The sequence below is a fragment of the Amphiura filiformis genome, chromosome 2 (assembly GCF_039555335.1).
Source record: "Amphiura filiformis chromosome 2, Afil_fr2py, whole genome shotgun sequence".
Classification (NCBI taxonomy): Eukaryota; Metazoa; Echinodermata; class Ophiuroidea; order Amphilepidida; family Amphiuridae; genus Amphiura; species Amphiura filiformis.
In genome coordinates, this window is record NC_092629.1 from 51,671,111 (window position 1) to 51,698,951 (window position 27,841).

Genomic DNA, 27,841 nt, shown 5'->3' on the forward strand with positions numbered 1-27,841 from the left:
TCTTGTGATACAAAACAATTTCTGTTTAATGATTGTATACACATCCAGCAAGTACATCAAAGTTGCACAAGAAATGTGCTGATTTCTTTTAAGACCCATTCCGTTGTGCCTCCTAAATGGAATGTGTCTGGTATATGTAATTTCAATGACAAATACCCACTACAATTTGGCGGGCCAACAGGGTTGCAAACTCTAATGCATTGAGCACAAGTCACATGCATATGGGCACTGTCTCAAGCATTGGCAGTAAAATCTAACGACAAGTGCCATGCTAGTAAAATTTAACGCATGAAAAATGTTTGTCCCCCTCGTTAAGATTCTCGAGCTCCCGGCCAAAAAAAAATCAGGGGTGAAATTTTTTTAGTTGGCAAACAATATTTCTGTTACGCTGTACCCCTGTTCTACAATCTCACAGAAGGTATTCTGAAAAACTTGGCGGCCCTGTTGGTCAACCGTTGAAAAGTACAGGAATATACCCAAATGTAGTAGGAATACACCCAAACATATTAGGAATACACCCAAATGTATACACACAAATGCATTAGGAATACACCCAAATGTATACACACACCCCCATTAGGTATATCCACTCAAATGTATTAGGAATACACCCAAATGTATTGAGAACACACCCTGTCCCAAATGTATTAGGAATACACCCAAATGTATTAGGAATACACCCGAATGTATTAGGAATACACCCGAATGTATTAGGAATACACCCGAATGTATTAGGAATACACCCGAATGTATTAGGAACACACCCAAATGTATTAGCGCTTTGCCTACTTTTGTAAAAGGCGCTTTATAAATCGCATTGTTTATGTTATTAGGAATACACCCAAATGTATTAGGAATACACCCAAATGTATTAGGAATACACCCAAATGTATTAGGAATACACCCAATGTATTAGGAATACACCCAAATGTATTAGGAATACACCCAAATGTATTAAGAATACACCCAAATGTATTAGGAATACACCCAAATGTATTGACAACACACCCAAATGTATTAGGAATACACCCAAATGTATTAGGAATACACCCAAATGTATTAGGAATACACCCAAATGTATTAGGAATACACTCAAATGTATTGACAATACACCCAAATGTATTGAGAACACACCCAAATGTATTAGGAATACACCCTAACATATTTGGAACACACCCAAATGTATTAGGAATACACCAAAATGTACTAGGAACACACCCAAATGTATTGAGAACACACCCAAATGTATTAGGAATACACCAAAATGTATTAGGAATACACCCAAATGTATTAGGAATACACTCAAATGTATTGAGAACACACTCAAATGTATTAGGAATACACGAAAATGTATTAGGAATACACCCCAATGTATTTGGAACACACCCATATGTATTAGGAATACACCAAAATGTATTATGAATACACATACCCAAATGTATTAGGAATACACCCAAATATATTAGGAATACACCCAAATGTATTGAGAACACACTCAAATGTATTAGGAATACACCCCAATGTATTTGAAACACACCCATATGTATTAGGAATACACCAAAATGTATTAGGAATACACCAAAATGTATTAGGAATACACCAAAATGTATTAGGAATACACCCAAATATATTAGGAATACACCCAAATGTATTAGGAATACACTCAAACAGGGTTCGAATTCAGTCAATATTTTTGCATCGCAGTTTGTGCTATGCAAAACACATGTTTGCATAGCAGTATAGCACTTTTAGCTATGCATTTTGGAAAAGTGCATAGCAGTTGATGGAAATTGCATCGCATCTTGCGATGCGATACCGTCGAATTCGATCGCTGCACTCAAATGTATTGAGAACACACTCAAATGAATTAGGAATACACCCTAATGTATTAGGAATACATCCTAACGTATTTGGAACACACCCAAATGTATTAGGAATACACCAAAATGTATTATGAATACACATACCCAAATGTATTAGGAAGACACCGAAATGTATTAGGAGTACACCAATCTTGTCTCACTTGCCTCCGTGTCTTGAAATAAGAATTCATATGCATATTTTATCCTTACATGGCTTTTACACCAGTCAATCAGGTGACCACAACTGTTTTCAAAACACTTATCACCTGTCATCATCATGCTTCTAAGTCTTCACTTAACCCCATGAGAACTACCTGCCTATTGGTCAAAAAGGAATTTTCATTGTCAATTGGACCAATCAGCAACATTGTTAGAATAATTTCACCACGCAAAAAACTTGGGGTGAATTATTTGCAAAACTCCATTCTGATTGGTGATTAAAATGAAGATATCATGTAGTTGGCCAATCAGAGGCAATGTTAGATCGGAAGGGAGTGCTCAGGGGGTTAATATTGATTTCAGATTTTATATACAGTCCAACCTCTCTAATCCAGCCATAACGGGACTAAGCATTGGTCGGATAAGTGAAATACCAGGATAAGTAAACTATGAATAATTTTGCACTGAATGTCCAAAAGTCCTAAATTTGGGACAACAAAAGCTTACTCAGTATCGGGTAATACTGTACTAAAACTTGAAGGTAGTAATGTGCAACATAGACATGTTCTATATGTGACACGATCTGGTCCATGGGGGGCCGAAGGAGGCATTTTTGACAATTGAGTTACTGTAATTATTACATTATGCATACAATAGGCTATCATTTACTGAAAACACCAAAGGTCTAGCATACTTGGTTCTAAAGTTATGAAGTTTTTTGATGTCTATTTTCTTATGTATTTTCTTGTTTTTTTACTCCATATTTTTACCTTTATCTCAGTTTCAAATTTGCCGTCTTTGGCCCCCATGGACCAGATCGTGTCACAAGTATTATAATACTTCGGAGCATCAAACTATGGTGTCTTTAAAACACATGAAAATCACACATCCGGATAACTGAGAGATCTGTATAAGAGGTCTGGATAAAAGAGGTTGGACTGTAAGTCCAATTTTTGAACTTTCATTTAGGACAATCAATACGAAAGATGAACTTGGCATTATTACACATCAATGTGTACTTTGTCCATTTGAAATCCATACACCTAATATGGGTGACATGATCCTTAATCTTCCACACAGGGAGTGTGAAATCCACACACCTACTATAGAAGACATTAATTTATTAATCTTCCCACACAGTGAGTGTGAATTTCAAATGGGGTTACCAGAATGGGCGACTCCATTTGAAATTTACACCCCCTGTGTGGGATATTAAGGTTATGTCTTTCATAGGGGGTGTATGAATATCGACTGGAATAGTCCTATACTGCACAGTGTGGTAAATGTTAAAAGTCTGCACAGTGTGGTGAATGTTAAAAAAACTACTCTCTCATACCCAGAGTGTAATTTTGTTATGCATTACATAACATACATTCATCCATTACAACTGAGGATGCTACTTCTAAAAGGAGGTTAAGTCACAAAATCTGATGTTAAAATGGAGTTAGTGTCAGTTTCTATTCCAAGGGGGTTATCTACACCCTCTGTGCAAGTTTCATATAGTGAAATAAATGTGGTAGAGCATTGAAACTGCATGAACAAAACCACCTCTTGAATTGAAACTACATATGGACATAACAACCTTCTTTGCCATTTATCTCGAAATGCATTGACTGTGAAACCCCCTTTTCAGAATACAGTTTCACCGCATATATCACGGTGACACTCAATTTATCTCCTGCAGAGAGCAAGTTTCAAGCTGGGTCATAGGTCGGGATTTCCCGGGTAATCAGCTTGGCCAATGGCGTGATTCGTTGATGCGTTGTGGTATCCAATCACATATGTTATCGCGCGGCACAATGCTTTGTCTGAGCGCGTCATTCTCTGTCATTGGGGAAAGAGCTGTGGAATTTTTTTTTTATTTCTGTCTGGAGATAACTAGCATCCTCAATTACTTTCAAATATTATGTTGCACTCGAACTGCTACTACATGAATTTGCACCCCCTGTATTTAGTCCTACCCAAGTCCACATTCTGCTGTTCCAGTTAAAATCCATACACCCCTATGTGAAAAATTACCTTAATCTTCCACACAGGGGGCGTGAATATCAAATGGGGTAAAATACACCCAAATCTTTTCAGTCTAGAATTTATCAACCAATGCTAATAATCTCTGCCTCTCTCCATCAGCGCTGTCTCTGTTGTTACCATCGCCAAGGTTACCGGCATATTCTGAAATAAGGAAAAACAATGGAAATGATAAAAAAGTCCCATAATCCTGCTAGCAGTGGGTAGTCAGGGCTTTTTTTTTTTGAGGGGAATGACTGAAATTGTGAATTGTTGACCCAAACTTTTTCCCAGGAAAGTGGGGGGGGGAATGCCAAAATTTAGAAATTTGTGCTTTTGCACGACAACATCACATGCCACTAGCAACATATATCAATATTAGTCCGGAAAACGGGAAGAAAACAATGTACATTGCAGATTTTGGCAACATGTTAGTATGGTTCTTCCCTCTGCCTTTTTTGGGTGTATTTTGGGTGTATTTGGGTGTAATATGAGTACATCCAAATGTATTAGATAAACGCTCAAATGTATTAGGAATACACCCAAATGTATTAGGAATGCACCTAAATAATGTAAGAACACCCCAAACCACATACATGTGTATACATACCTCTGACTGTATTCCTAATAGCAGATATAGATCCTCCCCTCATATTCAATAGCTGTAACACCCTCTGTTTAATTGACGATATTCCTGATGAGCAACTTAATTCCAGTATTATGTAATCAATCAGTTGTAATGAGAAGAGTCCGGCGTCTAGTCTCTGAAGGTAGTATTCATCTTCTTCGTCGTCATCGATGATGTCACCCGCTCTTACACGCCTCTGAAAAAAAGAATGGGGAAAAAAGGATTAGCAGATAGAGAAAATCCCATCATATTCTGTAATTGTGTACATCCATATCAAAACGATGTACTTGTCGGCTGCTACATGTGTCTCATTTCACATGAGAGCTAGGAATAAATACCAGACTCATCTCAAGTGGAGGCCACTGTATTTCAAATCACATGGCAAATGGTTTAGGAATACAGAGCACATTCCTTAACAATGTGACTTGGGGATTATTTGAAGTGATCTCCACTTGAGATGAGTCTGGTTTATATTTTCAACTATTATGTGAAATGAGACACACGTAGCAGCCGACAAGTGCATCGTTTTGATATGGATGTACACATTATTATATGTTCCAATTGCAGTGGCATCTCTCACATCTTAATTAAACAGAACCCCTGATTGGTTTATTACATGTTATAATCATGTGAGTAACCAATCAGAATAGAGTGTTTATATATTTTATTATCTACTCTAGCTCCATCCAGTGATTCCTCATTAATTTCCCTCGGTAGGATTTAGGCAAATAAATGTTCAAGTTCTCTGGAGACGCATGAAATGAAAACTAGCACTATAGCCATGTTATATAAATTTTTTCAAAGTAAAATGCCAATACCTATATTAAAATACATCCAAATGTCAAGGGAAATCAATGAAGGAGTCACTGGACACGGCCTTTATTACAACCGCTTTCAGAGAGCGCCCTCAATATAAGGCTCACTGTTATTATGTACGCTGTACCTATCTACAATCTACGTACAATAACATGTTAACCTACATTCATAGAATTTACACTTACTCCGCACTCATTATGCACAAGTTCATTCATAAAAATAAGATATTGAGGGTCCCTAGATAAAAAGTGGATGTTATGCTTAAGCAATAAATGGCTGTGTAGAGCTAGAATAGATCATAAGGTATATCTCAAAGCTCTATTTTGATTGGTTACTTAGATGATTATATCATGTAATCAACCAATCTAGGGCTCCGTTTAATTGAAGATATGTATTATGTAATCAATTGGCGAGAAAAGCCCAGTCTCTGAAGATGGTGCTCATCACCTTCATCACCAACGACGATGTTACTTGCTCTAACATATCTCTGAAACAACAAAACTATTTGGTACAAATATTTAGAGGTTAATAACTGTGCATCGGTTTATGGAGGGCATTGTGAAAAATCTACAAATTTTGCCTTTGGAACCGAGGGATATTCCGAGGTCCAAAGCAAAATGTTTAGATTTTTCACAATGCCCAACATATTACCGATGCAAAGTTATTAACCTCATTCATAACCGTCACTTTCATATCTTCACTTTACAAAATAACACACAATTTTCCTCAAAAATAAACAATTTTTACGTTTTGCCTTTCCAAAAATCGATCAGGCTAAAACAGGACGACCAATAACAGAAGTGCGAATCACAATCTGTTCAATCCAAATACGGCGGCCAGTGCTCTCGGAATTTGTTCGACCCACAACACGGCGCGCGCGGAGGTTACTAATATTTACGCTGATGGCGCGGAGGTCCACTGTTGTTTATTAGTGACCGCGTTCAGCGTTTGCGTTTTGCCACATAAATAAAAATGATTGGATCGCATGTATCGTGTATATTAATGAGGTTATGAATTCAGAACAGGCCATGAATTCAGAGGGTCATTAGTCTGCAAATTTTTAAAGTTAGGGTTTAGGGCATTTTAGGCAAGGATTGCAAACACATACAGATGTACTCTATTTAGATATAAATTAAATTCCAAAATATAGTATGTCTAATTTGCTGTGACAACTCTCTTTGAACTTACCATGTGTCCTTATTATGCGCATGCAGTATGTACATATAGGAAAGCTCCCCTGTTTTTTCCTGTCTATCCTATCATCACATCTGTTCAGATATGTGAAATGTAACTCCATGAGTCGATCTAATTTGATGTGATCACTCTCTGTGAATTTACCCAGCAGTGTTCTCATTACACGCATGCAAACACACCCCTACACACATACATAGGAAAGCTTACCTGTTTTTCCCTGTCTATCCTATCATCACATTGATGTACTCTGTTTAGATATGTGAAATGTAACTCCATCAGTCTGTCTAATTTGATGTGATCACTCTCTGTGAATTTACCCAGCAGTGTTCTCATTATACGCATGCAAACACAGCCCTACACACATACATAGGAAAGCTTACCTGTTTTTCCCGGTCTATCCTATCATCACATTGATGTACTCTGTTCAGATATGTGAAATGTAACTCCATGAGTCTATCTAATTTGATGTGATCACTCTCTGTGAATTTACCTAGTAGTCTCTGCCTCAGCTGTCCTGATGTGTTTTTGAGAAGGTTGCCGATAATTGAACACACATGCTCTGTATGGTGGGAGAAAAATAGACATTTGGGTGTATAATTCTTAAGACATTTGGGTGTATTCCTAACACATTTATGTGTATTATTTGAGTGTATTCAGAAGATGGATGTATCAAATTTTGACATTTGGGTATATTCCTAAGACTGGGTGTATTCACATTAGAATTGGGTGTATTCCTAAGACAGTTGGGTGTATTTCTAATACATTTGGTGTTTTCCTAAGACAGGTGTAATCCTAATACATACATTTGGAAGTATTCCTAAGACAGTTGGGTGTATTTCTAATATATTTGGGTGTATTCCCAAGATATTTGGGCAACTTTCTTTACCTTCATGTTCTTTCTCTGCTGTTCCTTTCAGTTTTTTTGGTGTCTTCATGAAGAGCGGAAAGAGACTTCTCAAACCAAGGATTTCAATGAATTTAGCGCAGTTATCGGCTCCTTCAGCTCCCGTCATGGCGTGATCTAATACTTTGAGGGCGCTAAACCTTGATTGCTTCTTCTCCCTGTAACAGGCGAGAATAAAACAAGGGCTTAGTGTGAGAACATCTTTGAATACAGACGACAAGTTCCAAATTTTCTTTAAAATTTCAACAATTTCAGAATTGAACATTTTCATGACCATATTTAGAATCGGTATGCAAAATGCATTAAAACGAGTACAAACAAGCCCTGTATTGGTTCAGCGGTTCTTGAGATATTTTGAGAAAATACCTTAAAATTTGGACTTTTCATGTTGAAGCCTATGACCAGCACGAAAAACATTAACTCCTATGAAGATATGAAATTAACATATTAAAGGAGTATTTCGTGATCCTAGCATCCTCTTTTTATGATATTTTTCAGTACATATCCACGAAAAAAGCATATTCCCAAAATTTCAGTTGATTCCGATATTGCGTTTACGAGTTATGCATGATTATGTGTATTACACTGCTCCATAGACAATGCGTTGTAATTTCGTTCTGGTGCACCAGAACGAAATTCAAATTTCACGATATCTTTGCTAAACGAATTAATCTGCAAGAAATATTTTGTACATAAACATTATGTAGCCAGAGGTTTCCAGTGATTTAAAAATCTCAACTTTTTTTGAGAAAAGTGGGGGGATGAGGCTGTGGATCACGAAATGCCCCTTTAACCAACTCTATTTGAAACTCACTCTCCCTCTGTGGATGACTCAAGGTGAATCTTTCTCAGGGGGTGTATGAAATTCAAATGGAGCTACCTAACAAATCCATTCCATTTAAAATTCATACTCCCTTTGTGGAAGATATTTACAAAATCACCCACAGGGGGAGTGTGGATTTTAAATGTATTAGCCTATTATTGAGCTAACTTGACTCGGCAGTCAAGTTAGCTCAATCGATAAGGCGTTCGACTATGGTGCGAGAGGTTGCGGGTTCGAACCCTGGTGGTGCCTAATACGCTATCGTGGAAAATAATTGAGTTAGCTTGAAATTCCCCTGGACAAGGAACTTACTGCTAATTTGTCTCGTTGTAACCCGTACGAAACTCGGGGAGCTGATCCTGGTTGCGATGGTTATTTGTGGAATGTCTAGGGTGTGCGCTCTTGAAGCAGCAAAGTCCCTGATTTGTTGTTTAATGGTTTATGGAATGATGTGGGCCGTAGTGGTCAGCGACACCCTGTAAAGTGTGCTGAGGCTTGTGGATCAACGTCTAGGCGTTGTGCCTGTGCGTAGCGCACTATAAATCACTACGCTTTTTTTTTTTTAATCTCTAATTACTTTGACATGCCCCTTGTAAACTTCTTCATTCGGCTGTGGAGCAGGCGACTACAAGCATCATGATCCATAGCTAGCAATAGCATCTGGTTGTAAATGTATAAATCGCTGTTGGCATCCCCAGCAGCTTCTCAACACATACATTGTATATGTGACGTGGTATATCGAAAACATTTTTGGGCAGGATCGTAAATGGAGAAAAAGCAAAAAAATCTGCCCGGGATGAATTTTTCACAATTTGGGTTTGTTGCAAATTTGTGATGTTAATAATGTTTAAAATATTTTCTGATAGTTTCAAACCAGAATATAACTGGCATCTTGTATTTTTTTCAGACATTTTTCATGGTCATTCCTATACTCAAATTGTCAATAATATTTTTAGCCCATATCTCAATTTCCATTTTGATAATACCATAACATACAAACTCAATATCTTCGCTTAGGAATGTCCGATTTCACTGGGGAAAATGGCGTTGTGGAGCAAAATATCTCTATATTTAAGACATGTACAACACTCAAAATTGATAACCTGTCCAAAAGTGTCACATAAAAGTCAGATAGCTTGTCCTTTGTCGCCCTAGTCTCTTTTTGCCGTGTGATGGAACTTATAGAGCATATCTTCTACAGGGCTCAACAATAAACAACAGTAAACTTATACATCATACCTGAGCATGAGATTCATAAGCTGTAACCCTTCTCCTCTCAGAAATCTGCCCTTGTTGGCAGGAAGCATCAGGGCTGAACATAAACAGTTGAATAGATTCTCCATGAACTCTGTTTCTTCACTACTTGAAGGATCGTGCCTTTTGTAAACCTGAAATTTAAACAAAAATATTTCTTACAGTGCTTCTGACATGACCTTAATCTCTCACACAGGGGTGTAGATTTCAAATGAAGTCACCCTGTCGGGTAACCCCATTTGAAATTCACACTCCCTGTGTCTGCATAGGGAAGCAGGGGTTTCAAATGGAATAACACAATGATTTGGATTTATAAGTTATTACTAATTTTGATGATATTAATCTAAAAAGTTCTTATCCTTGTGTTTATGTAGTGAATCATTACCTGAGATTTGGTAGCATGGCAGTCTTGTTTCATGTTACCAGGTGCCCATGGATCATATCAATTCATAGCCTCTGCAAATCACACCATACATATGTCCCAATCAAATTGCACTTTAGATGACATACACATACAGGCGCGGATGTTATTGATATCCATCAATAGCGTAGCGTGGAATTACACAATAAAATTACTTCCACATATGCACATCATTTGCACCAGAACATTTTGATACATTTGCAACTACCGTATTTGCACATGGCGTAATTTTGCTTTGCTGCAATTGTTAAGTCTGTTGGATTTTTTGAAGGGCGAAATGTAACTTGTTTATTTCAAAAAAATTTTGAGAATAAAATCTTCAGATTTAGCCAGGTGAGGAGTGACGGTTATGAATTCGGTTAATAACTTTGCATCAGTTATATGTATCAGGCATTGTGAAAAATCTAAACATCTTGCTTTGAACCTTGATTTTTCACAATCAATGCCCTTCTAACTGATGTGCAGTTATTAACTAGTTAAGCTGACTGACTATGGTATAGAACAATTCTGTTTTTCTAACTTACCGCTAACTGTTGAAGAAGGACATCAATGCCATCCAGTTCCCCTAATAACTCTCTGTTTTCTAAAAAGACAAATAGAAAGAATCTTTTGTAATATTAAATGATGTATATCCATATGTGGTGGTATATATAAATAGTAAACAATAAACTGCTACGCTACTCAGATTTGGTCAACTTACCTGAGCGCTTTCACCAGCTCAACTAGAAACTTCAGCGGATGATATTGCTCTGAAGATTTGTTGTTGCTAGTGATGTTGAGATACCGTTGATGACGTCACAGGTGTTGATGACATCAAACAAGAAGATGTTGTGGTGATGAAGTTGATCTTCTTGTTTGATGTCGTCCACTCCTGTGACGTCATTGGTTTGGTGGTATCTCAACATCACTACCATCAACAAATCTTCCGAGTAATAACATCCGTTGAATACGCCGGTTATGCCGGTATAATAATGTTGATTAGCGTCAACGTTTTACTTTGCTTTCTATTCAGAAATATTGTTAACAATAAATCATCATAATGTATTTGCAACCCTTAACATCTGTATCTGAATTAGATTCATTGTAAAATGGGGATAAAACACATGTTTAGTCCAGGTTCCCTATTAAAAAGGAATAAAATCAAAGCCACTAATACCTCCAATTATCCCATACTGATACTCTTATTGATAGATCTGTCAACATGGTGTGATAAGTGTGCCAACAGAATTCCATAATAACATTACACAACATTTTTCTGTCTATAATGGTTTATCCACTCTGGTTTATCATTGGGGTGGGCTTGGACCAGCCGGGAGTCACATTGGCCAAAGGGGGCAGTAATTGGGCCTGGATTTACATCCAAAAATTAAGAATTGCAATTTATACACACACACACAAAATGGCGAAAAACATCCTTGGTATGTCGACAAAATGTGGATTCAGACGTCCGTGTTTGCATAGTACTAAACTTTGTAGACGGTTGGAGGCGAACGCCAGTTGGGGGTGGGGGTGCGTACGTGTTCGCCGACAAACGAGGACACACACAAGATTTTTCACCCTAAACTGTGGACCTACTTCCAACCGAGGACTGTCCTCGGTCTCAAACTGCTGCAAAAGACCTCAAATGCATGCTAGATGCTTTAAACGCTATTTGCCTGAAACCGAGGACCACACGTGTAAAAATTACCGTCCGCAGGGTGATGGCTAAAATTCTGTTTCGTATTATACACACAAAAAATCCGCCATTTTAGTCCACGGTTAGGCGATGAAAACATCATACACACGTCCTCGGTTAGATAGCAAAACACAATGTCCACGTTTGGAGGCAAACACAGACAGGGGTGTGTGCATGTGTGTGTTTTAACCCCTGTGAGTACTACCTGCTGATCTAACATTGCCTCTGATTGGTCAATTACATGATATCTTCATTTTAATCACCAATCAGATGGAATTTTGCAAATAATTCAAACCAATATTTTTTGGGTGGTGAAATTAATCTAACAATGTTGCTGACTGGTCCAATTGATAATGAAAACTTCTTTTTTGCTAATCGGCAGGTAGTTCTCATGGGTTTGCAACCCTCACCTTCTGTGTCTTGTAATAAAATAGCCAGGATCTCGCTGCCGTACAACTTATTTCCATCAAACGCCACTTTAGGCTTTGTCTTCTTTAACAACCATTGCATAAGACCTTGTTTGGCAGCATCAGGGCACATCTCAGTACGAAACTCTGTCATGTTTTCAACAATACCTGAAAGAAAACAAATTATGGTTTATAATAAAAGTCAGAATTACACGCCTGACATCACCTGTCAATCAAAACCAGAAACGGTTTGTTTATGATTTGTTGTGACAACACTGAATGGGTAACCCCATTTGAAATTCACACTCCCTGTGTGGAAGATTAAGGTTATGTCTTCCATATGGGGTGTATGGATTTCAACTGGAATGGCCCATTTTGGAGCAGACGACACCGAATGGGTAACTCCATTTAAAATCTGCACCCCTTATGTGGAAGATTAACGTCATGTCTTCCATAGGGGGTGATAGGATTTCAACTGGAATAACCCATTTTGGAGCAGACGATACTGAATGGGTCAGTGACACCATTTGAAATCTACGCCCCTGTGTGGTAGATTAACGTCATGTCTTCCATAGGAGGTGTATGTATTTCAACTGGAATAGCCCATTCTAGAGCAGACAACACTGAATGGGTAACTCCATTTGAGATTCACACTACCTGTGTGGAAGATTAAGGCTATGTCTTCCATACAGGGTGTATGTATTTCAACTGGTATAGCCCATTTTGGAGCAGACAACACTGAATGGGTGACTCCATATGAAATCTACACTCCCTGTGTGGAAGATTAAGGACATGTCTTCCATAGGGGGTGTATGGATTTCAACTGGAATAGCCCATTTTGGAGCAGACGCCACTGAATGGGTAACCCCATTTGAAATTCACACCCCTGCGTTGAAGATTAAGGTCATGTCTTCCATGGGGGGGGGGTGTATGGATTTCAACTGCAACAGCCCATTTTGGAGCAGACAACACTGAATGGGTTGACTCCATTTGAAATTCACGCTCCCTGTGTGGAAGATTATGGTCACATCTTCCACAGGGGGTGTATGGATTTCAACTGGAATAGCCCATTAGCTACCTAATGTATTATGTATTCCTTGTGCTTCTTCCTTCACATTCTCATCCAGTCTGTCCAAGTTCTGTACAAGTGTAGCAACTATTTGCTCATCAAGCTAAAAAGAAAAATATAAACTCTTAATCAGAGCCTTCGCAATATGACAGAAGTCTAGTCTGGCGACTAGGGCACAAACCATGCACAAACCCTGTCCAAGTTCTGTCTGCTCATCAAGTTAAAAAACAAAAAGCAAAATGGAAAAAGTTGTTACGGATGGCAACCACCCTAGCCCAGAAACAATTTTTTCCCCAAATCACTTCAAAATGCACAACAAAACGCACCGTTAGTTTAAGTTAACAAAAACCAATGACTTTCTTCACTGGGAACAGATTAATCTTTGTGCTGGACCACTTACATGTACATTGACAGACGCGTTGTTTCATAAACCCGACTTCAACATGCCGACAGAAGAGTATATCCCATTTTGGGAAATATCACACTTTGGCGTAAACCAAATCTCCTTCATATTGAGCCAATCAGAGATTTAGTTAGGAAATGCTGTAAGGCTGAGGGTGATGAGGGGTATTCATCTTAAAACTGTTACATTTTAATAATAACTTACCAACGCATCAATCAATGCAGTGGCCCCCTCCTCACTCTCAGTTAAAGTGTCTACATCAGTGAGTTCTTGTAATAGATCTATAACAGCGATGGATATATCTGTGTTCTCGTGTCCGATTAATTGCAACAATGACTTGACGGCATTCAGCTCCACGAGGTGGTGGTACATATCTGGGGTGGTTGCAATCACATGGAGTTCTTGTACTGAGTCGTTTAAATCAATTTCCGATTCCATAAACCTGCATAGAAAAAAAAGGTGTGATTGCAAAGGGGTCCTTGATGGCTTGCCAAAAGTGGGTCGCGACCAAATATGTGGGTCGCGAGCACTTCTTCAGGGTATTGCAGACCTGCACAGAGACTGAAAAGGACAATTGTGTACATCCATATCAAAACGATGCACTTGTCGGCTGCTACATGTGTTTCATTTCACATAATAGCTAGGAATAAATACCAGACTCATCTCCGAAGTGGAGGTCACATCAAATCATCCCCAAGTCACATGGTTAAAGAATGTTCTCTGTATTCATAAACCATGTGAATTGGGGTGATTGACCTGAAACTAAATATTTCTCATCCCAGTTCCAAAGGCAAAATGTTTCAATTTTGTCACATACCCTCCAAACAACTTCTTGCATATTGTATATACAACCTTGCCAATATGCCTGAATACAAATTCTGGTCCTGTCCAGGCAACCGATGCTAAGTTATTGGGCTATTCCAGTTTTTTTTATCACTCAGAACTGCCTAGAAAGCCACTGGTGATTACTAATTTTCACAAGTATGCATTTTTTTTTACAAAAATTGAAAAACAAAACAAAATTATAGGCCCGTTACAATTACTTCTTATGGTTCTTTCAAATTGCTATTTTTTAATTCAAAGTTGGATAAACTTTTGATCACAACAAAAGTCGGAAAGTGGCATCTTTGATTATATAATAATTAATAACATCAAATTCGTGTGATACAAGAATATCGCTTTCGTCATGAAAATAATGAACTTGCCTTTAATTTGACGCGGTCAGTATTTTCATGACTCATGCTGCATATTCTTGTATTGATCACACTCAAAGCCATCCAATAAACGTTTTACAGTATTCTACTTACTTTTCTGGCATATCTGGGAATTTAATCCTCATTTCTTGATTTTTATAGACTTTCTTCTCAAATGTAAGAATGAGTCTTCTCAGTCCAGCATCATCCAGGCTGGGTGCCTGTCAACAAAATTGAGGGATTGATTGATTAATTGATTACTAAATTGATTAATTGTTAGATTGGTTTGATTGATTTTTATAGACTTTCTTCTCAAAGGTCAGCATGAGTCTCTCCTTAGTCCCACCTCATCAAGGCTGGAAACCTGCCAACAAAATTGGACTGATTGATCAATTGATTGATTGGTTTATTAATTGATTTTTATGTCACACTTGCTTCTAAAACGTGAATATCACCTCTCAAGGTGAATCATTCCTTATAAGGTGAATATCATTCCTTATGAGGTGATTATCATCCCTTATAAGGTGAATATCATCACATAACAAGGTATATATCATCCCTTACAAGGTGAATATCATCCCTAATAAGGCAAATATCATCCCTTATAAGCTGAATCATCCTTTATAAGGTGAATATTCATCATCACATAACAAGGTAATATCATCCCTTATAAGGTAAATATCATTACATAACAAGGTGAATCTCTTCCCTTATTATAAGTAGGGGTGTGATTTTCGGGTAATTTTGTGCCCGGGTACCCGGCACGTTTTTCGGGCGGGTAACCGGGTACCCGAAATTGCAAAAAAATTTTTTTTTTTGGTTTTGTAGGGTCTCTGGACCTAGACCAAAATGCTAGGATCATTCATGCTTGACCTAAAAAAAAATTGAATCTTGCACATTGTTTTGTGTTTTTAATATGAAAATTGATACATAGTTTTCATGTCATACTCTATTAATGATATCAAAATGCATTGAATTTGAATGCATTTTGATATCATTAATAGAGTATGACATGAAAACTATGTATCAATTTTCATATTAAAAACACAAAACAATCTGCGTGTTTCTACTGGGGAACGATTGACGGGTAATGTGGTCTAGTTTAGAGTGTTACCGGTTAATGTGCTCAGTGGAAACAGATCTGTTCAGAGTGATGCGGTGTGGACACCCGGCAACCGTGATCCACCTCATGAGGTAGACCATGTGGTGTGACACCCGGTATTTCTGTCAGTGGAAACACAACGGTTAACGGTTGCTGTGTGTTGAACTTCTTTTTTGTAATAAATTATTTTGAACTACAATCTAGGCAACTGGACTTACGTTTTTGAGTGGGAAATTTTCACGTTCTATATGTATCACATTGTGACCTTAAAAGCAGCTTGGGGGTCAGGAAAATATTTTCAGTACTTCCGGTACACACCACAACCCTTATTTTAAGCATTAGTAGAAACGTGGTGGTTGTTGCCTGAATCGGATTGTGGGTTACCAGGTTTACCGGGTAAAAATACAGAGTGCTCAACTGTCAATGATAACCATGCTGTTTCAAGTGCTACTAACCATTCATCTCAACAAACCACTCCATCTATTCAATCTCCTTCAATAACTATTGATCAATGTTGTGATGATTCTATTGACAAAGATTCTAATCTAAATTTTACATGTATTGACGATAAACATAAACATGTTTCTTGTCAGCAAGCAAATGACGTTATTCACCATGTTCCGAATAATCATTCTCATGGAAATAATATACCAAATAATATTCATAACAATCATTCAATTATAAATTTGTCTAAAGCTGAGAATTTTTGTGGCACCTGTTCCCGTAAAATTAGAGCATCTCAGCCTATAGTTTCTTGTATACAATGTTCTCTTCATTTTCACATTAATTGTGTACCTATTGATTACAACTCTAGTGCCTCTTATTGGTGTAATTCTTGCTTCTTTAGAACTTGTCTTTATGAACTTCCTTTTTGTGATGAACCATTTATTGATTTTAATTGTAATATAACTAAAGGATTTAAGATTGCTCACCTCAATATCCAATGCCTGCGCTACAAAGTTGATCATTTAAGAATTCTATTTAGTCATAATAATATTGATATTTTATGTTTAACAGAGACTTGGTTAACAAATGATGATACTGATAATGAACTTATTATTGAAGGTTACAATTTATGTAGACTTGATAGGAAAGGAATGCAGCATGGTGGTATTTTATGTTATGTAAAAGATGGTGTTGTTTTTAAAGAAAAATCTAATTTGCATGATGATAGTATTGAGGCACTCTGGATCGAGATCAATTTGCCACATACAAAGCCTCTCCTTCTTGGTACAGTTTACAGAGTACCCAACTCGAAGGTAGATTATATTGACAAATTAGATCAAGTATTTCAAAACCACACCTCCTTATATGATGATGCAGGGCGTAGCCAGCTTTCTTGGTCAGGGGGGCAAAATAAAATTTTGGGGCACAGACTAAAAAATTGCAGTTGCATCATACAATACATAGAGACTGTATGTCTTGAGCTTCCCGAAAAGGGCCTTATTGGGATGATGTGCTGTAGCGTAGCGAAAAAAATGGTATTTTACACTATTTTAGCCCATTATGCGGCTAAAAAGGGCTTCATTGTTACAATTTGCGCGCATAGCGCGGAAAATTTTTGTATTTTACACTATTTTGGCCCTGAATTTTGCTAGAAAAGGGGCTCCTTGCCCTTTTTATTTTCCTTTGCCCTCCTGATTTTCTCTCTCATTTTTTTTTGTGGGGCACTTTTTCTTTCATTTTTTGTCAGGGGGGGCACTCTGCCCCACCTGCCCCCCCGCTGGCTACGCTACTGTGATGATGTAATAATTGTAGGTGACTTTAATTTAGACTTATGTAAAAGGTATGAGGCAAGTAAAGTAAATACTCTTGCCACTCACAGTAACATGAAACAACTTATTAAAGATTATACAAGAATAACTGAAACAAGTAAAACTAAAATTGATTTAGCATTTGTTACCAAACCAGATAAGGTATCATCATCAGGAGTTCATAATCTTGGTCTTAGTGATCATTGCATGATTTATATAATACGTAAAAATAAAAAAGTTAAACTTCCTCCAAAAATAATTAAAACTCGTTCTTTCACAAAATTTAATCCTAATGACTTTGTTGAAAACATCAATCTGAACATAAACTGGAATGAAATCAAAAATTATGATGATGTTAATAGTGCTTGGGATGTTTGGAAGCAAAAATTTAATGATGTTTGTGACAAACATGCCCCACTTAGAGAGAAACGAATTAAAGGTCATCTTCCTGAGTGGATTAATGGGATTACATTAAACTGACTAAAGATAGAGATTACTTCTTTTCAAAAGCACATAAAACTAATGATCCAGAAGATTGGAAGATGGCCAAGTCTTTAAGAAACAAAGTAAATAACTTAAATAAACACTTAAAAAAGAAATATTGTACTGATGCCATTGAAGAAAATGTAAATAATTCTACTAAGTTATGGAAAACAATAAAAAAACTAATTCCAAGAAATAATGCAAATGTCAGATCTGTTCAAACTGATGATGGGTTTACAACATGTAATAAAGACATTGCCAATGAATTCAACTCATTCTTTACATCAATTGGAATTACTCTGGCTCAAAAATTTGATAATGTAAATAAAAGTGATGATGCTAATGATGTTACTAATGATGAATGTAATAATGATGATGTATCTAGTAATTTCAATTTTGATTTTATTACTCCTTCTTTTGTATTTGACGAAATTTGTAATTTTTCTAATAAGAAATCTTCTGGTCTTGATAATTTCAATGTGAAACTTTTGAAACTTTCTGCACCAATTATATGTGACTCTCTTACTTATATATGTAATCTTTCATTGTACACTTCTGTATTTCCTTCTGATTGGAAACTTGCAAAAGTCACACCTATTTATAAAGATGGTGACAAATCAGATGTAAGTAACTATATAGACCTATCTCTGTATTAAGTATTATTTCTAAGATTTTAGAGCGTGCTGTTCATAATCAATTATATTCTTATTTATCTAAACATGGTATTCTTCATTCATCTCAATCTGGTTTTAGGAATAACCACTCAACCACTACAACCCTTCTTGACACCTCTGACTACATTCTTAAAATATGAATGATGGAAAATTAACTGGTGCAATTTTCCTTGACCTCAAGAAGGCTTTTGATACCATCAATCATAGTCTTCTAATTAACAAATTAAAGCAATGTGGTATTTCTGGCTCATGTCTAAAATGGTTTATATCTTATCTTAGTAATAGGTCTCAAGCTGTTAATATTTCTTCTACTATGTCTGACTTTAAAGATGTGAATATTGGTATTCCGCAAGGTACAATCTTAGGGCCTTTATTGTTTATCATTTTTGTAAATTCACTTCCAAACTCTGTTAACTGTAAAACTATAATGTATGCAGATGACACAACTCTTATATGTAGTTCTAATGATTCATCACTTCTTCAAGCAGAATTAAATGGTAATTTGTCTAATGTTGCCTCTTGGTTGAATGAAAACAATCTCACATTGAATATCAAGAAAACAAAACTCATGATTTTTGGCACAAGTTATATGTTGAATACATTTGATGATATTGATGTTTCATACAATGGTAATAATATTGAAAGAGTTGATAAATTCAAGTATCTTGGGGTTGTATTTGATGAATTATTATCTTGGAATGAACATGTACATGTAAGCCATATTTCTTCTAATATCTCAAAGCGCATTGGCATAATCCGTAGACTTAAGTATTATCTTCCAAATGATACCCTTAAAATGCTTGCCAATGCCCTTGTCATGCCACACTTTGACTATTGTAGTCCTGTCTGGACAAATTGCATAAACACCCTTTCAACTTCACTTCAAGTGCACCATAATAGACTTGCTCGTACTCTTTTGTCAGCAGATATAAGAACTCCTATTAATGATATGATGGAGTCTCTTAACTGGGATAAACTACATACAAGATGGGAAAAACAACTTCTGATTATTGTGTTCAAGTGCCTTACCCATAATGCGCCATCTTACTTATCCTCTCAATTTATTTATATGCAATCTCTTCATACTCATGGTACCAGAAGCCAAACTTTCAATTCTCTTGCCATTCCAAAATGGAACATAAATCCTGGCAAGAGAACTTTTCACTACAGATCATGTTATGCTTGGAATGAACTCCTCAAGACATCCGTGAGAAACTTTTCTTCCATGACCCTTAATACTTTTAAAACCTGTATTTCAGATTTGTGATTAGATTTTATCAATTTCCACAAATTTATTCATCTTTTTGTCTTTTCCTTATATCTGATTGCCAAACATGTACATTGTTATAATATTATCAGTTTTTAATCATGTAACTATTGGTATTACCAGACCTAATGTAAAAATGAACCTGATGTACAATGTAACTAATGTATCATGTAACTTTTGATTGCATGCATTGCTTTTAATTTAATTTATATTAATCTCTGTTATGAAATTGTACAATGTATATGTATATTGTGAATTGTCACTCAGGGCCCCCTTGGAGATCAGTACTAGTTACTGAAGGGGCTACCCTGGTTAAAGAAAGATTAAATAAATAAATAAATAAACACGCAGATAGTGCAAAATTCCTTTTTTTAGGTCAACCATGAATGATCCTAGCATTTAGGTCTAGGTCCAGAGACACATCCCTTATGATCCCATATTCCTTCCTTTTTATCATCCCTTATAAGGTGAATATCATCCCTTATAAGGTTAATATCATCCCATAACAAGGTAAATTCATCCCTAAGTATCAGATGAATATCATCCCTTATACATTGTAAGGTGAATATCATCCCTTATAAGGTGAATACCATCCATTATTATAAGGTGAATATCTCTTTTATAAGGTGCAATATCATCCCTCAAGGTAAATATCATCCCTTATAAGGTGGATATCATCCCATAACACGGTGATTATCATCCTTTATAAAGTGAATATCATATTGAAAATTTTTAAGTTATGGTCGCATGTCACAAGTTCGTACCCTAAAAAGGTGGAGGTGTTACATTTTTCTAAATGGGGCGGAATGAAAAATGTTATACTGCAATTGTCCTATTGAGCTAGGTATCATTTTAAAGCTGAAGGATGGGGTAAAAATTGTGGAAAATGTCAAATAAAACAGAAGTTTAAACAAAAAAATGGCAGCAGTTTACGTTTGAAATTGCGGGGGTTGGAGGAGCACGTGGATCAGGAGCAGGTGGATCAGGAGGAGGTTTGTGTGTGCTGTGTGAATGGAAATGTTATTTTTTGTCACACCCAAACATGTTTGCAATGAATATCTTTTAAACAGTACATAATACGGGGCTGTTTTAAGTATTTAATTGTGAGTAACACATCAGAGTATTGTTCTGAAACATTAAAACTTTTTCAGTTTACTACTTATAAAGTGGTACGCTGATTTGCAAGGAATGCACTTGTAATTCCTTATGTATTCTATTGTTTTCTAATATCTAATTAGAAGAAACAGCATTTTGCCATAGCACGCTTTATATTATCACCCTACTATGCTAAAAGTATACATTTTCTGGGGTGAAATTTGCTGACAAATTCAAAATTTGCATTCAAAATTGTGTAGGTTGAAGTGTTAACAAGTTGTCCTTTAAAATTCAAAAAAATAATTTATTAATTTTACGTACTTTTTACGCACCCTGTATACAAGGCGCCTTTTATTGAAAGAGTCATTTATTGACTCCAAGATGTTCACAAACATGTTTGGAACCTATTCTGATACAAAATATTCCAAAAACTCTATTCCAATGATGTGCAATGTAAATTGCTCTGATAATAGTCGAAAACAAGAAAAATGCATATTTAAAGTTTCAAATTTACATTGAATCCTGTACATTAATTAGGCAGAAACTGTCCGTTTTCGCAAAAACGGAACATAATTTTTCTTCAAAAGTCATGTTGATTAATAAAAGGGGTCAAAACCTTCAAAACTCATTTTCTGGTAAGTTTTTGGCTTGTAACGCAAAGTGGACCACCTTATGACATGCGACCTTATCTATTCTTTCAAAATTATTATTTACCATCATAACTGAAAATCTATTTGACATTTGAATTGCTATTACTTTCTTACCATACTTTACCCTAGGCATGTACTGTGCACTACAGGGGTAGTGTTTGAGCAAATGCACACCATGCCCACAAGGTATACTTCCTCCCTAGCTCATGTTGCCAGCACCAACACAAACATTCTGACCCGACTAAAAATCTGAGAGAGCTAGTCCAGTATATAATACCATGGGTCCTAAGAAGAGCACGAATAGAGAAAAAGTAAGGAGGAAGACTTGATCAAGGCTATTATAAAGTGAATATCATCCCTTATTTAAAGGTGAATAACATTCCTTATAAGATGAATATCATCCCTTATAAGGTGAATATCATCCCTTATAAGGTGAATACCATCCCTTATAAGGTGCATATCATCCCATAACAAGGTGAAAAATATCATCCCTTATAAGGTAATATCCTCCCTTATAAGGTGAATATCATCCCTTATAAGGTGGATATCATCCCATAACAAGGTGAATATCATCCCTATAAGGTAATATTACTCCCTTATAAGGTGAACATCATCCCTTATATGGTCATATTACCTCTGGTTCTTCATCCACCATCTGCAATATCTTCTCTCTTTCCTCTTCACTTATCTTAGGTGCTTCTTCTATTCCACCTCTTCTGTACCGTTGCTTAGTGTCACGAATAGCGCCCTCCATAGGGTAATCGTCGTCATCGTCTCCATGACGTCTCTTTAGATCAGGCTTGTCTGGCTGTAAATAATAACAAATCATCGTTCACATTAAAATTTTTATCACTTTTCTTCATAAGGCCAAAAAAATGTACATGTCTCGTACACCAGCGTGCATTGCTACATGAATGCCAATTGCCAACTTAACGCTTAGCGCTACGCGTTAGTTGGCCGTAATTGTTTTTTGCCCATATGTTCACATTTTTTTTTTTTCAGTATCGTTATAGGGATCCAATTTTGTTGTTTTTGTGCAGTTTGGTTCTTTTTTGTACACATTTCACCATTGTAAACAATTTGTTCATTGTGTATTTGTATACTACATGTATGTTTCTGTATTTGAATATCAAAAAGTATATATTGTGCCTTGTACTGTAAAATAAAATAAATAAATATTGCAAAATATATCGCATAGCTCACTTTCTTATAGCATATGATATAGCACTTTACCAAATTATGTCCGAGATAGGGATGTTCATAAAATTTTGAAGTTCAACATTTTTTGGTTCTTTCATTTGAAAGAGCATCAAATTACCTAAACAATAAGGGGTCATCAATCATGTTTCTAGTGCATATACTTTTGAAGTTACATGTATGTACAGACAAAAATAGTGTCACCAAATTGTCCAGAATTTGGTGTGTGAAATTGTGACAGCAGGCACATGTACAATGTACACTTCTTTATGTGACCCCAGATGACCTCCTATTCTTTACTGTAAGAAAGCTGTTTTGGATGGTCTTGATTTACACACAAATTGCTTTTGCGCGTTAACGAGTGTCGACTTGGTGGAACATAGATTGCAGTGTGCACTATGTGATAGTTTATGAATCCAGTATGCCAGTACCAACGTAAGTCAACATCACTTAGGTTTTGGTTGTCAAATACATTTTTAGTAATTTTATCCATTGAGCCCCACAGTAAAGGGTACATGCCACAAAATAGCTTTCCATATAGACTTTACGTGCAAAATAGGGGTCACGTTTTAGGCTATAAGTCGAGTTACATTTTACTTTGAAATATATATGGTCATGTGTCATATGGTGGGGCACATTTGCGTTACAAACACTGATTTTGATCATTTGTCCTCATTTTCACTTAAATTGATACATGTCTAAAACTATACATCTCACACCAACAAAACTATACATTTTTGGAAAGCTTATGTTCCAAGGAATCCAACAATGCAAAAATGATGTTGGTATACAGGGTGTGTAAAATATATAGGGTGATATCATAAAAAGAATTAATTTTACTAGAAAATTGATAATTTATTGCATTTGCTACTGATATGGAATACGGTACCTCTAATGTAATCTAATTTTGTGACAGGCAACACTATGAGCTTTAATAAAATGTATACTTTTGCTATGTTATGATTGACCAAAGTGGTGGTACAGGGTCACAGGGTGTGAAAATGTACGTAACTTTACGCACCAAATGTTGATTACATTTTTGAAAATATTTTCTTTAGAGTGTATCCTACATTTATTTTAACTGCATATTTGGATTCCTGAGGTAAAATGCTTTCCAAAAATGTATACTTTTCCTATTCTTAGGGTGTATAATTCTCAAGATACAACAATTTAAAGCCAAAATGCATGTTGTGACTGAAAATCTTGGCATTTGTGTGTAGTGAATAGGGAAAAATTGTGGGTCTTGTGACTTGCGGTTCTCAGTGAGTACTTGTAAACATGAAATAAATCAAACTAATAGTTGAATATGAATAATGAATAAACAAGCTTTGATTTGAGATACGATTTGCATGTGTAGCACAGAATTTGGCAATGATAAAATTTAAAATTCAAAAAGATATCATGTTTCCACAACATTTCTCATAGAGATTGCACATACTCCTCTACCGCTTATCCTCTACCGCTTATCCTCCAGGTTTATCCTCGTTAACGTTTTAATATTTTTCACTAATTAAACAAATGATAATTTCAAATTGTGAAACATATTTGAAAAGTAGAATGCAATTGGACAAAGAATAGCTCTGTACCAACAAGTTAAATCTGAAAGAGGAGAGAAAAATGTACCGTAACGCCTCCCACTATTTTGGGGTCCCACCATATGACACGTGACCATATTTGATATCATCTTAATCAGAACAAAATTCTGCATAACATATCTGAAAATGACACCATATTTTAGGTCTACTTTTTGAGAAAAATAGCGCTACGGTATATAAAAAGACCTGATTTTCCCGTGTTTACGTCCGACTGCTAACCATGTTTTGACCTCGTGTGTTCATGCACTCATCATCGTAAACATCACTCAAATTTTTGCGTTTTCTGTTCAAATTAGTAGAGATCACATTCACAAGTTCTAGCAAAACATGATTTGCAACACTAAAATTGTTAATATTGTACCGATTTTGCACATTTTTTATGCAAAGTTGGGACTATAGTCGTGACAAACTTTTACCTGAAACCGCTTCACAGGCGGATTTAGTGGTATGAACCCTAAAGCCATTTTTGGACCATACATGCACATTCCACTTCCCTATGGTAGACATGTCCACATTGCTTATTATAGAGGGCGACATTCAATCCAAAAAGTTTGGACCACAGTAGCTCACAGTCAATGCTTAACTGTGTAATCCCCATAGGGAAATTATACAAAAATTTGAAATTTCGACACCAGAAACTTGACGACGTAGTCTAAAAAGTGCTGGTACTTTATCCTTGATACAGAAGTCAGCATGCAGTGAAAGTTATCAATTAGATTTCATAAAATAAAATCGCCTTTGTTTAAAATGGATCATTGTGGTAAAATATGATGCATTACATGCTTTTTTTGTACAGTAAGTCATTGTAAGGCATTGTCAATGATGGTCGCAGAAAAGTGTCTACTTTTTTTAAAAACAGACATTTGCCCATAACTTCGCTAGTTTTTGACCTACAGACATGGTTGACCCCTCATTTTTAAGTTAAAATAATCACCTTTTTAAACAAAATAATTTCCATGTGAAATATCCCACGGTACTTGAAAATTTTGTGAACATGCCTACCTATGGACGAATAGCCACCTATAGTGTGTGATGTGAGCCTGCCTATCCGAGACAGACTTTCTTTCCTTTTTTTTCATTTTTTTGCCTGAATACACTGGCGATGACCAGCCGTGTTTACGGACACTTTGGTAAACTTATATGTTTTGTATGTCATTAAATATTGTCATGACAAAGGGTCCATAGCCACATAGGCATATTAATAAATATATACCTTATGTGTTTAATATTTTTACCTCGAACCTGCGTGCGGAGAATTTAGTGGAAATCGACGGTTAATCGTGTTGACGGAGGTGCGATTACCTCTGCAGCTCTGGCTAAGCTATACATGTATAATAAATTGTAGTAAACCTTTGCGAGCGCGTACTACCGTGATGTTGCAAAGTCACAGCTAATATTAAATGCGTACAGCACATGCCATTCTTGGCTTGCCAAGCCCAAGTTCATTCATGTATGTAAATTTCCAATCGGAAACAGCAGATGATCGCCTTGAATAGCAGCCAATCAGAGTCTGAGACAAGTAAATTATACGCGATGTACGCTTAAAATACGCTCTCATCAAAGGTTTACTGCACAATATTATAGTGCTTTGCAATATGCAGCTGCAGTACAGTTACAACTTACAAATTCATCATGTTTATTATGCATAATGTATGATTGTAGATGTAGAATTCGGCAACCTTCCCGTATTTTACACATGACACTGAACACGCTACATTTTAGCCTATTTACGGGAGATATACATTAGCAAAAGCAAATAGAATTGTAAATATTTAATCATCGAATTGTTGGCAGTTTACCTGAAATGCAAGCAATTCCCCAATATCCATTTTATTCTGTTATTTCTGTCAAATAAAGAACACAAATCATCGGTCAATTTCCCCACACGGAAAACAACAACTCGTAGTGCTGGGCGGTAACAGATTTGCTTTTACCCAGGGGGATCCGGGGTCATCGTAAACTAGGGGCTTGGCCCAGGTAGCCTATCATTTGAGCATCATTATGATCTTATCAAAATGAATAGGGCCTAGTTTTATTTATTAAGTAGGCCTAACTACTAGTATTTAAATTAAAAAGATCTCCAACTCATTACAAGAATGTCCATTTCAATCTGAATAGGCCTATTAGTATCCCCCTCGGAGAAGATAATTAAACTATTCAAATTTCAATTTTTGGGTTATTTTTGATAAGAACATATTCATGTTTGATAAGAACCTATATATTATAAAATTTGATGAGTTTCTTGTCATTTTGATGATCCAATTCCCGGGTCCAATTCATGGAGAAAGCCATTTTGAACTTAAATCTGTCATATGATTAGGCCTATATCCCAACGCTGTGGTTTTGGGTTTTCCTTGTCAAATTTGAAAAGTTCAATTCAAAAACGAGGAGATATAGATCGTTGTAAAAGTGTGCATGGGATGATTTTGTGTAGACCTACTCGTTGAGCTTCATAAAAAGGTGCTCTATGAGATATCCTATTAAATGCTGTTTTGATGGGTGGATTTGAATATAGGCCTGCGGTAAATTCCGCGATTTAGATTTAATAAAGGTGCCCTTGTGCTAGGTAGGCCAGGTTAACAGTCACAGAAGATGCGAACCGCTAAGAATCAGGGTAAAGAAGTTACTTACATTACATTATTTTTTTAGTTGACATCTTTGAAGACAGACTTCATTTTCATTATAGGAAAAACATGTCATTTTCCGTGAATTTCTGTGTTTTCTTACTATTCCGTGGATTTTTCTGTCAGATTCGTGACACGGAGAACTTGATAGGCCTAAAATAATTAGCCTATAGCAGGCCCGTACGCAGGGGTGCGGGCCGCGGTGCGACGGCACCTCCCCAAATTTGCCAAAGTATGCCTATACAAAAAGTCCCAAAATTTAAGAATTTGCGAGCGTAGCGCGCGAGCCAAAAATTAGGTTTTTACGGTTTTTTTGGACAAAAAAAGTCCAAATTTGGGGGGAAAAGTACACTTTTCACAAAATCGCTCCCCTCCTTTGGAAAAAAGTCCATTAAAAAATCAGCACCCCCCCCCCCAAAAAAATAAAAATTCTGCGTACCTGCCTAGTCTTTTTGGCCCCCGGAATGGAGGTACTATATGCCTAGGCCAGGCTAGTCTACTGTAGTAGACCACTTTAATTTATCATCCCCTCCCTCTGACCATGGAAAATCAATCCTGTTCTGATCCAACAGTTCGGCCATCAAT

The 27,841-nt window shown here is 36.4% G+C and overlaps 1 protein-coding gene across 1 annotated transcript; it reads right to left on the reverse strand.

The window, feature by feature from the left end:
* Window positions 1-26,537, reverse strand: LOC140146350 (beta-catenin-like protein 1). Its single transcript, XM_072168164.1, has 12 exons — window positions 26,432-26,537; window positions 22,475-22,648; window positions 14,930-15,036; window positions 13,827-14,064; window positions 13,229-13,322; window positions 12,154-12,318; window positions 10,593-10,651; window positions 9,633-9,781; window positions 7,553-7,728; window positions 7,047-7,225; window positions 4,639-4,852; window positions 1-4,193 (listed from the first exon to the last, which is right to left on the reverse strand). The coding sequence occupies exons 1-12, from the start codon at window positions 26,459-26,461 to the stop codon at window positions 4,105-4,107; spliced, it is 1,674 nt and encodes a 557-aa protein (XP_072024265.1). The 5' UTR covers window positions 26,462-26,537; the 3' UTR covers window positions 1-4,104.
* Between the last annotated feature and the right edge of the window lie 1,304 nt (window positions 26,538-27,841).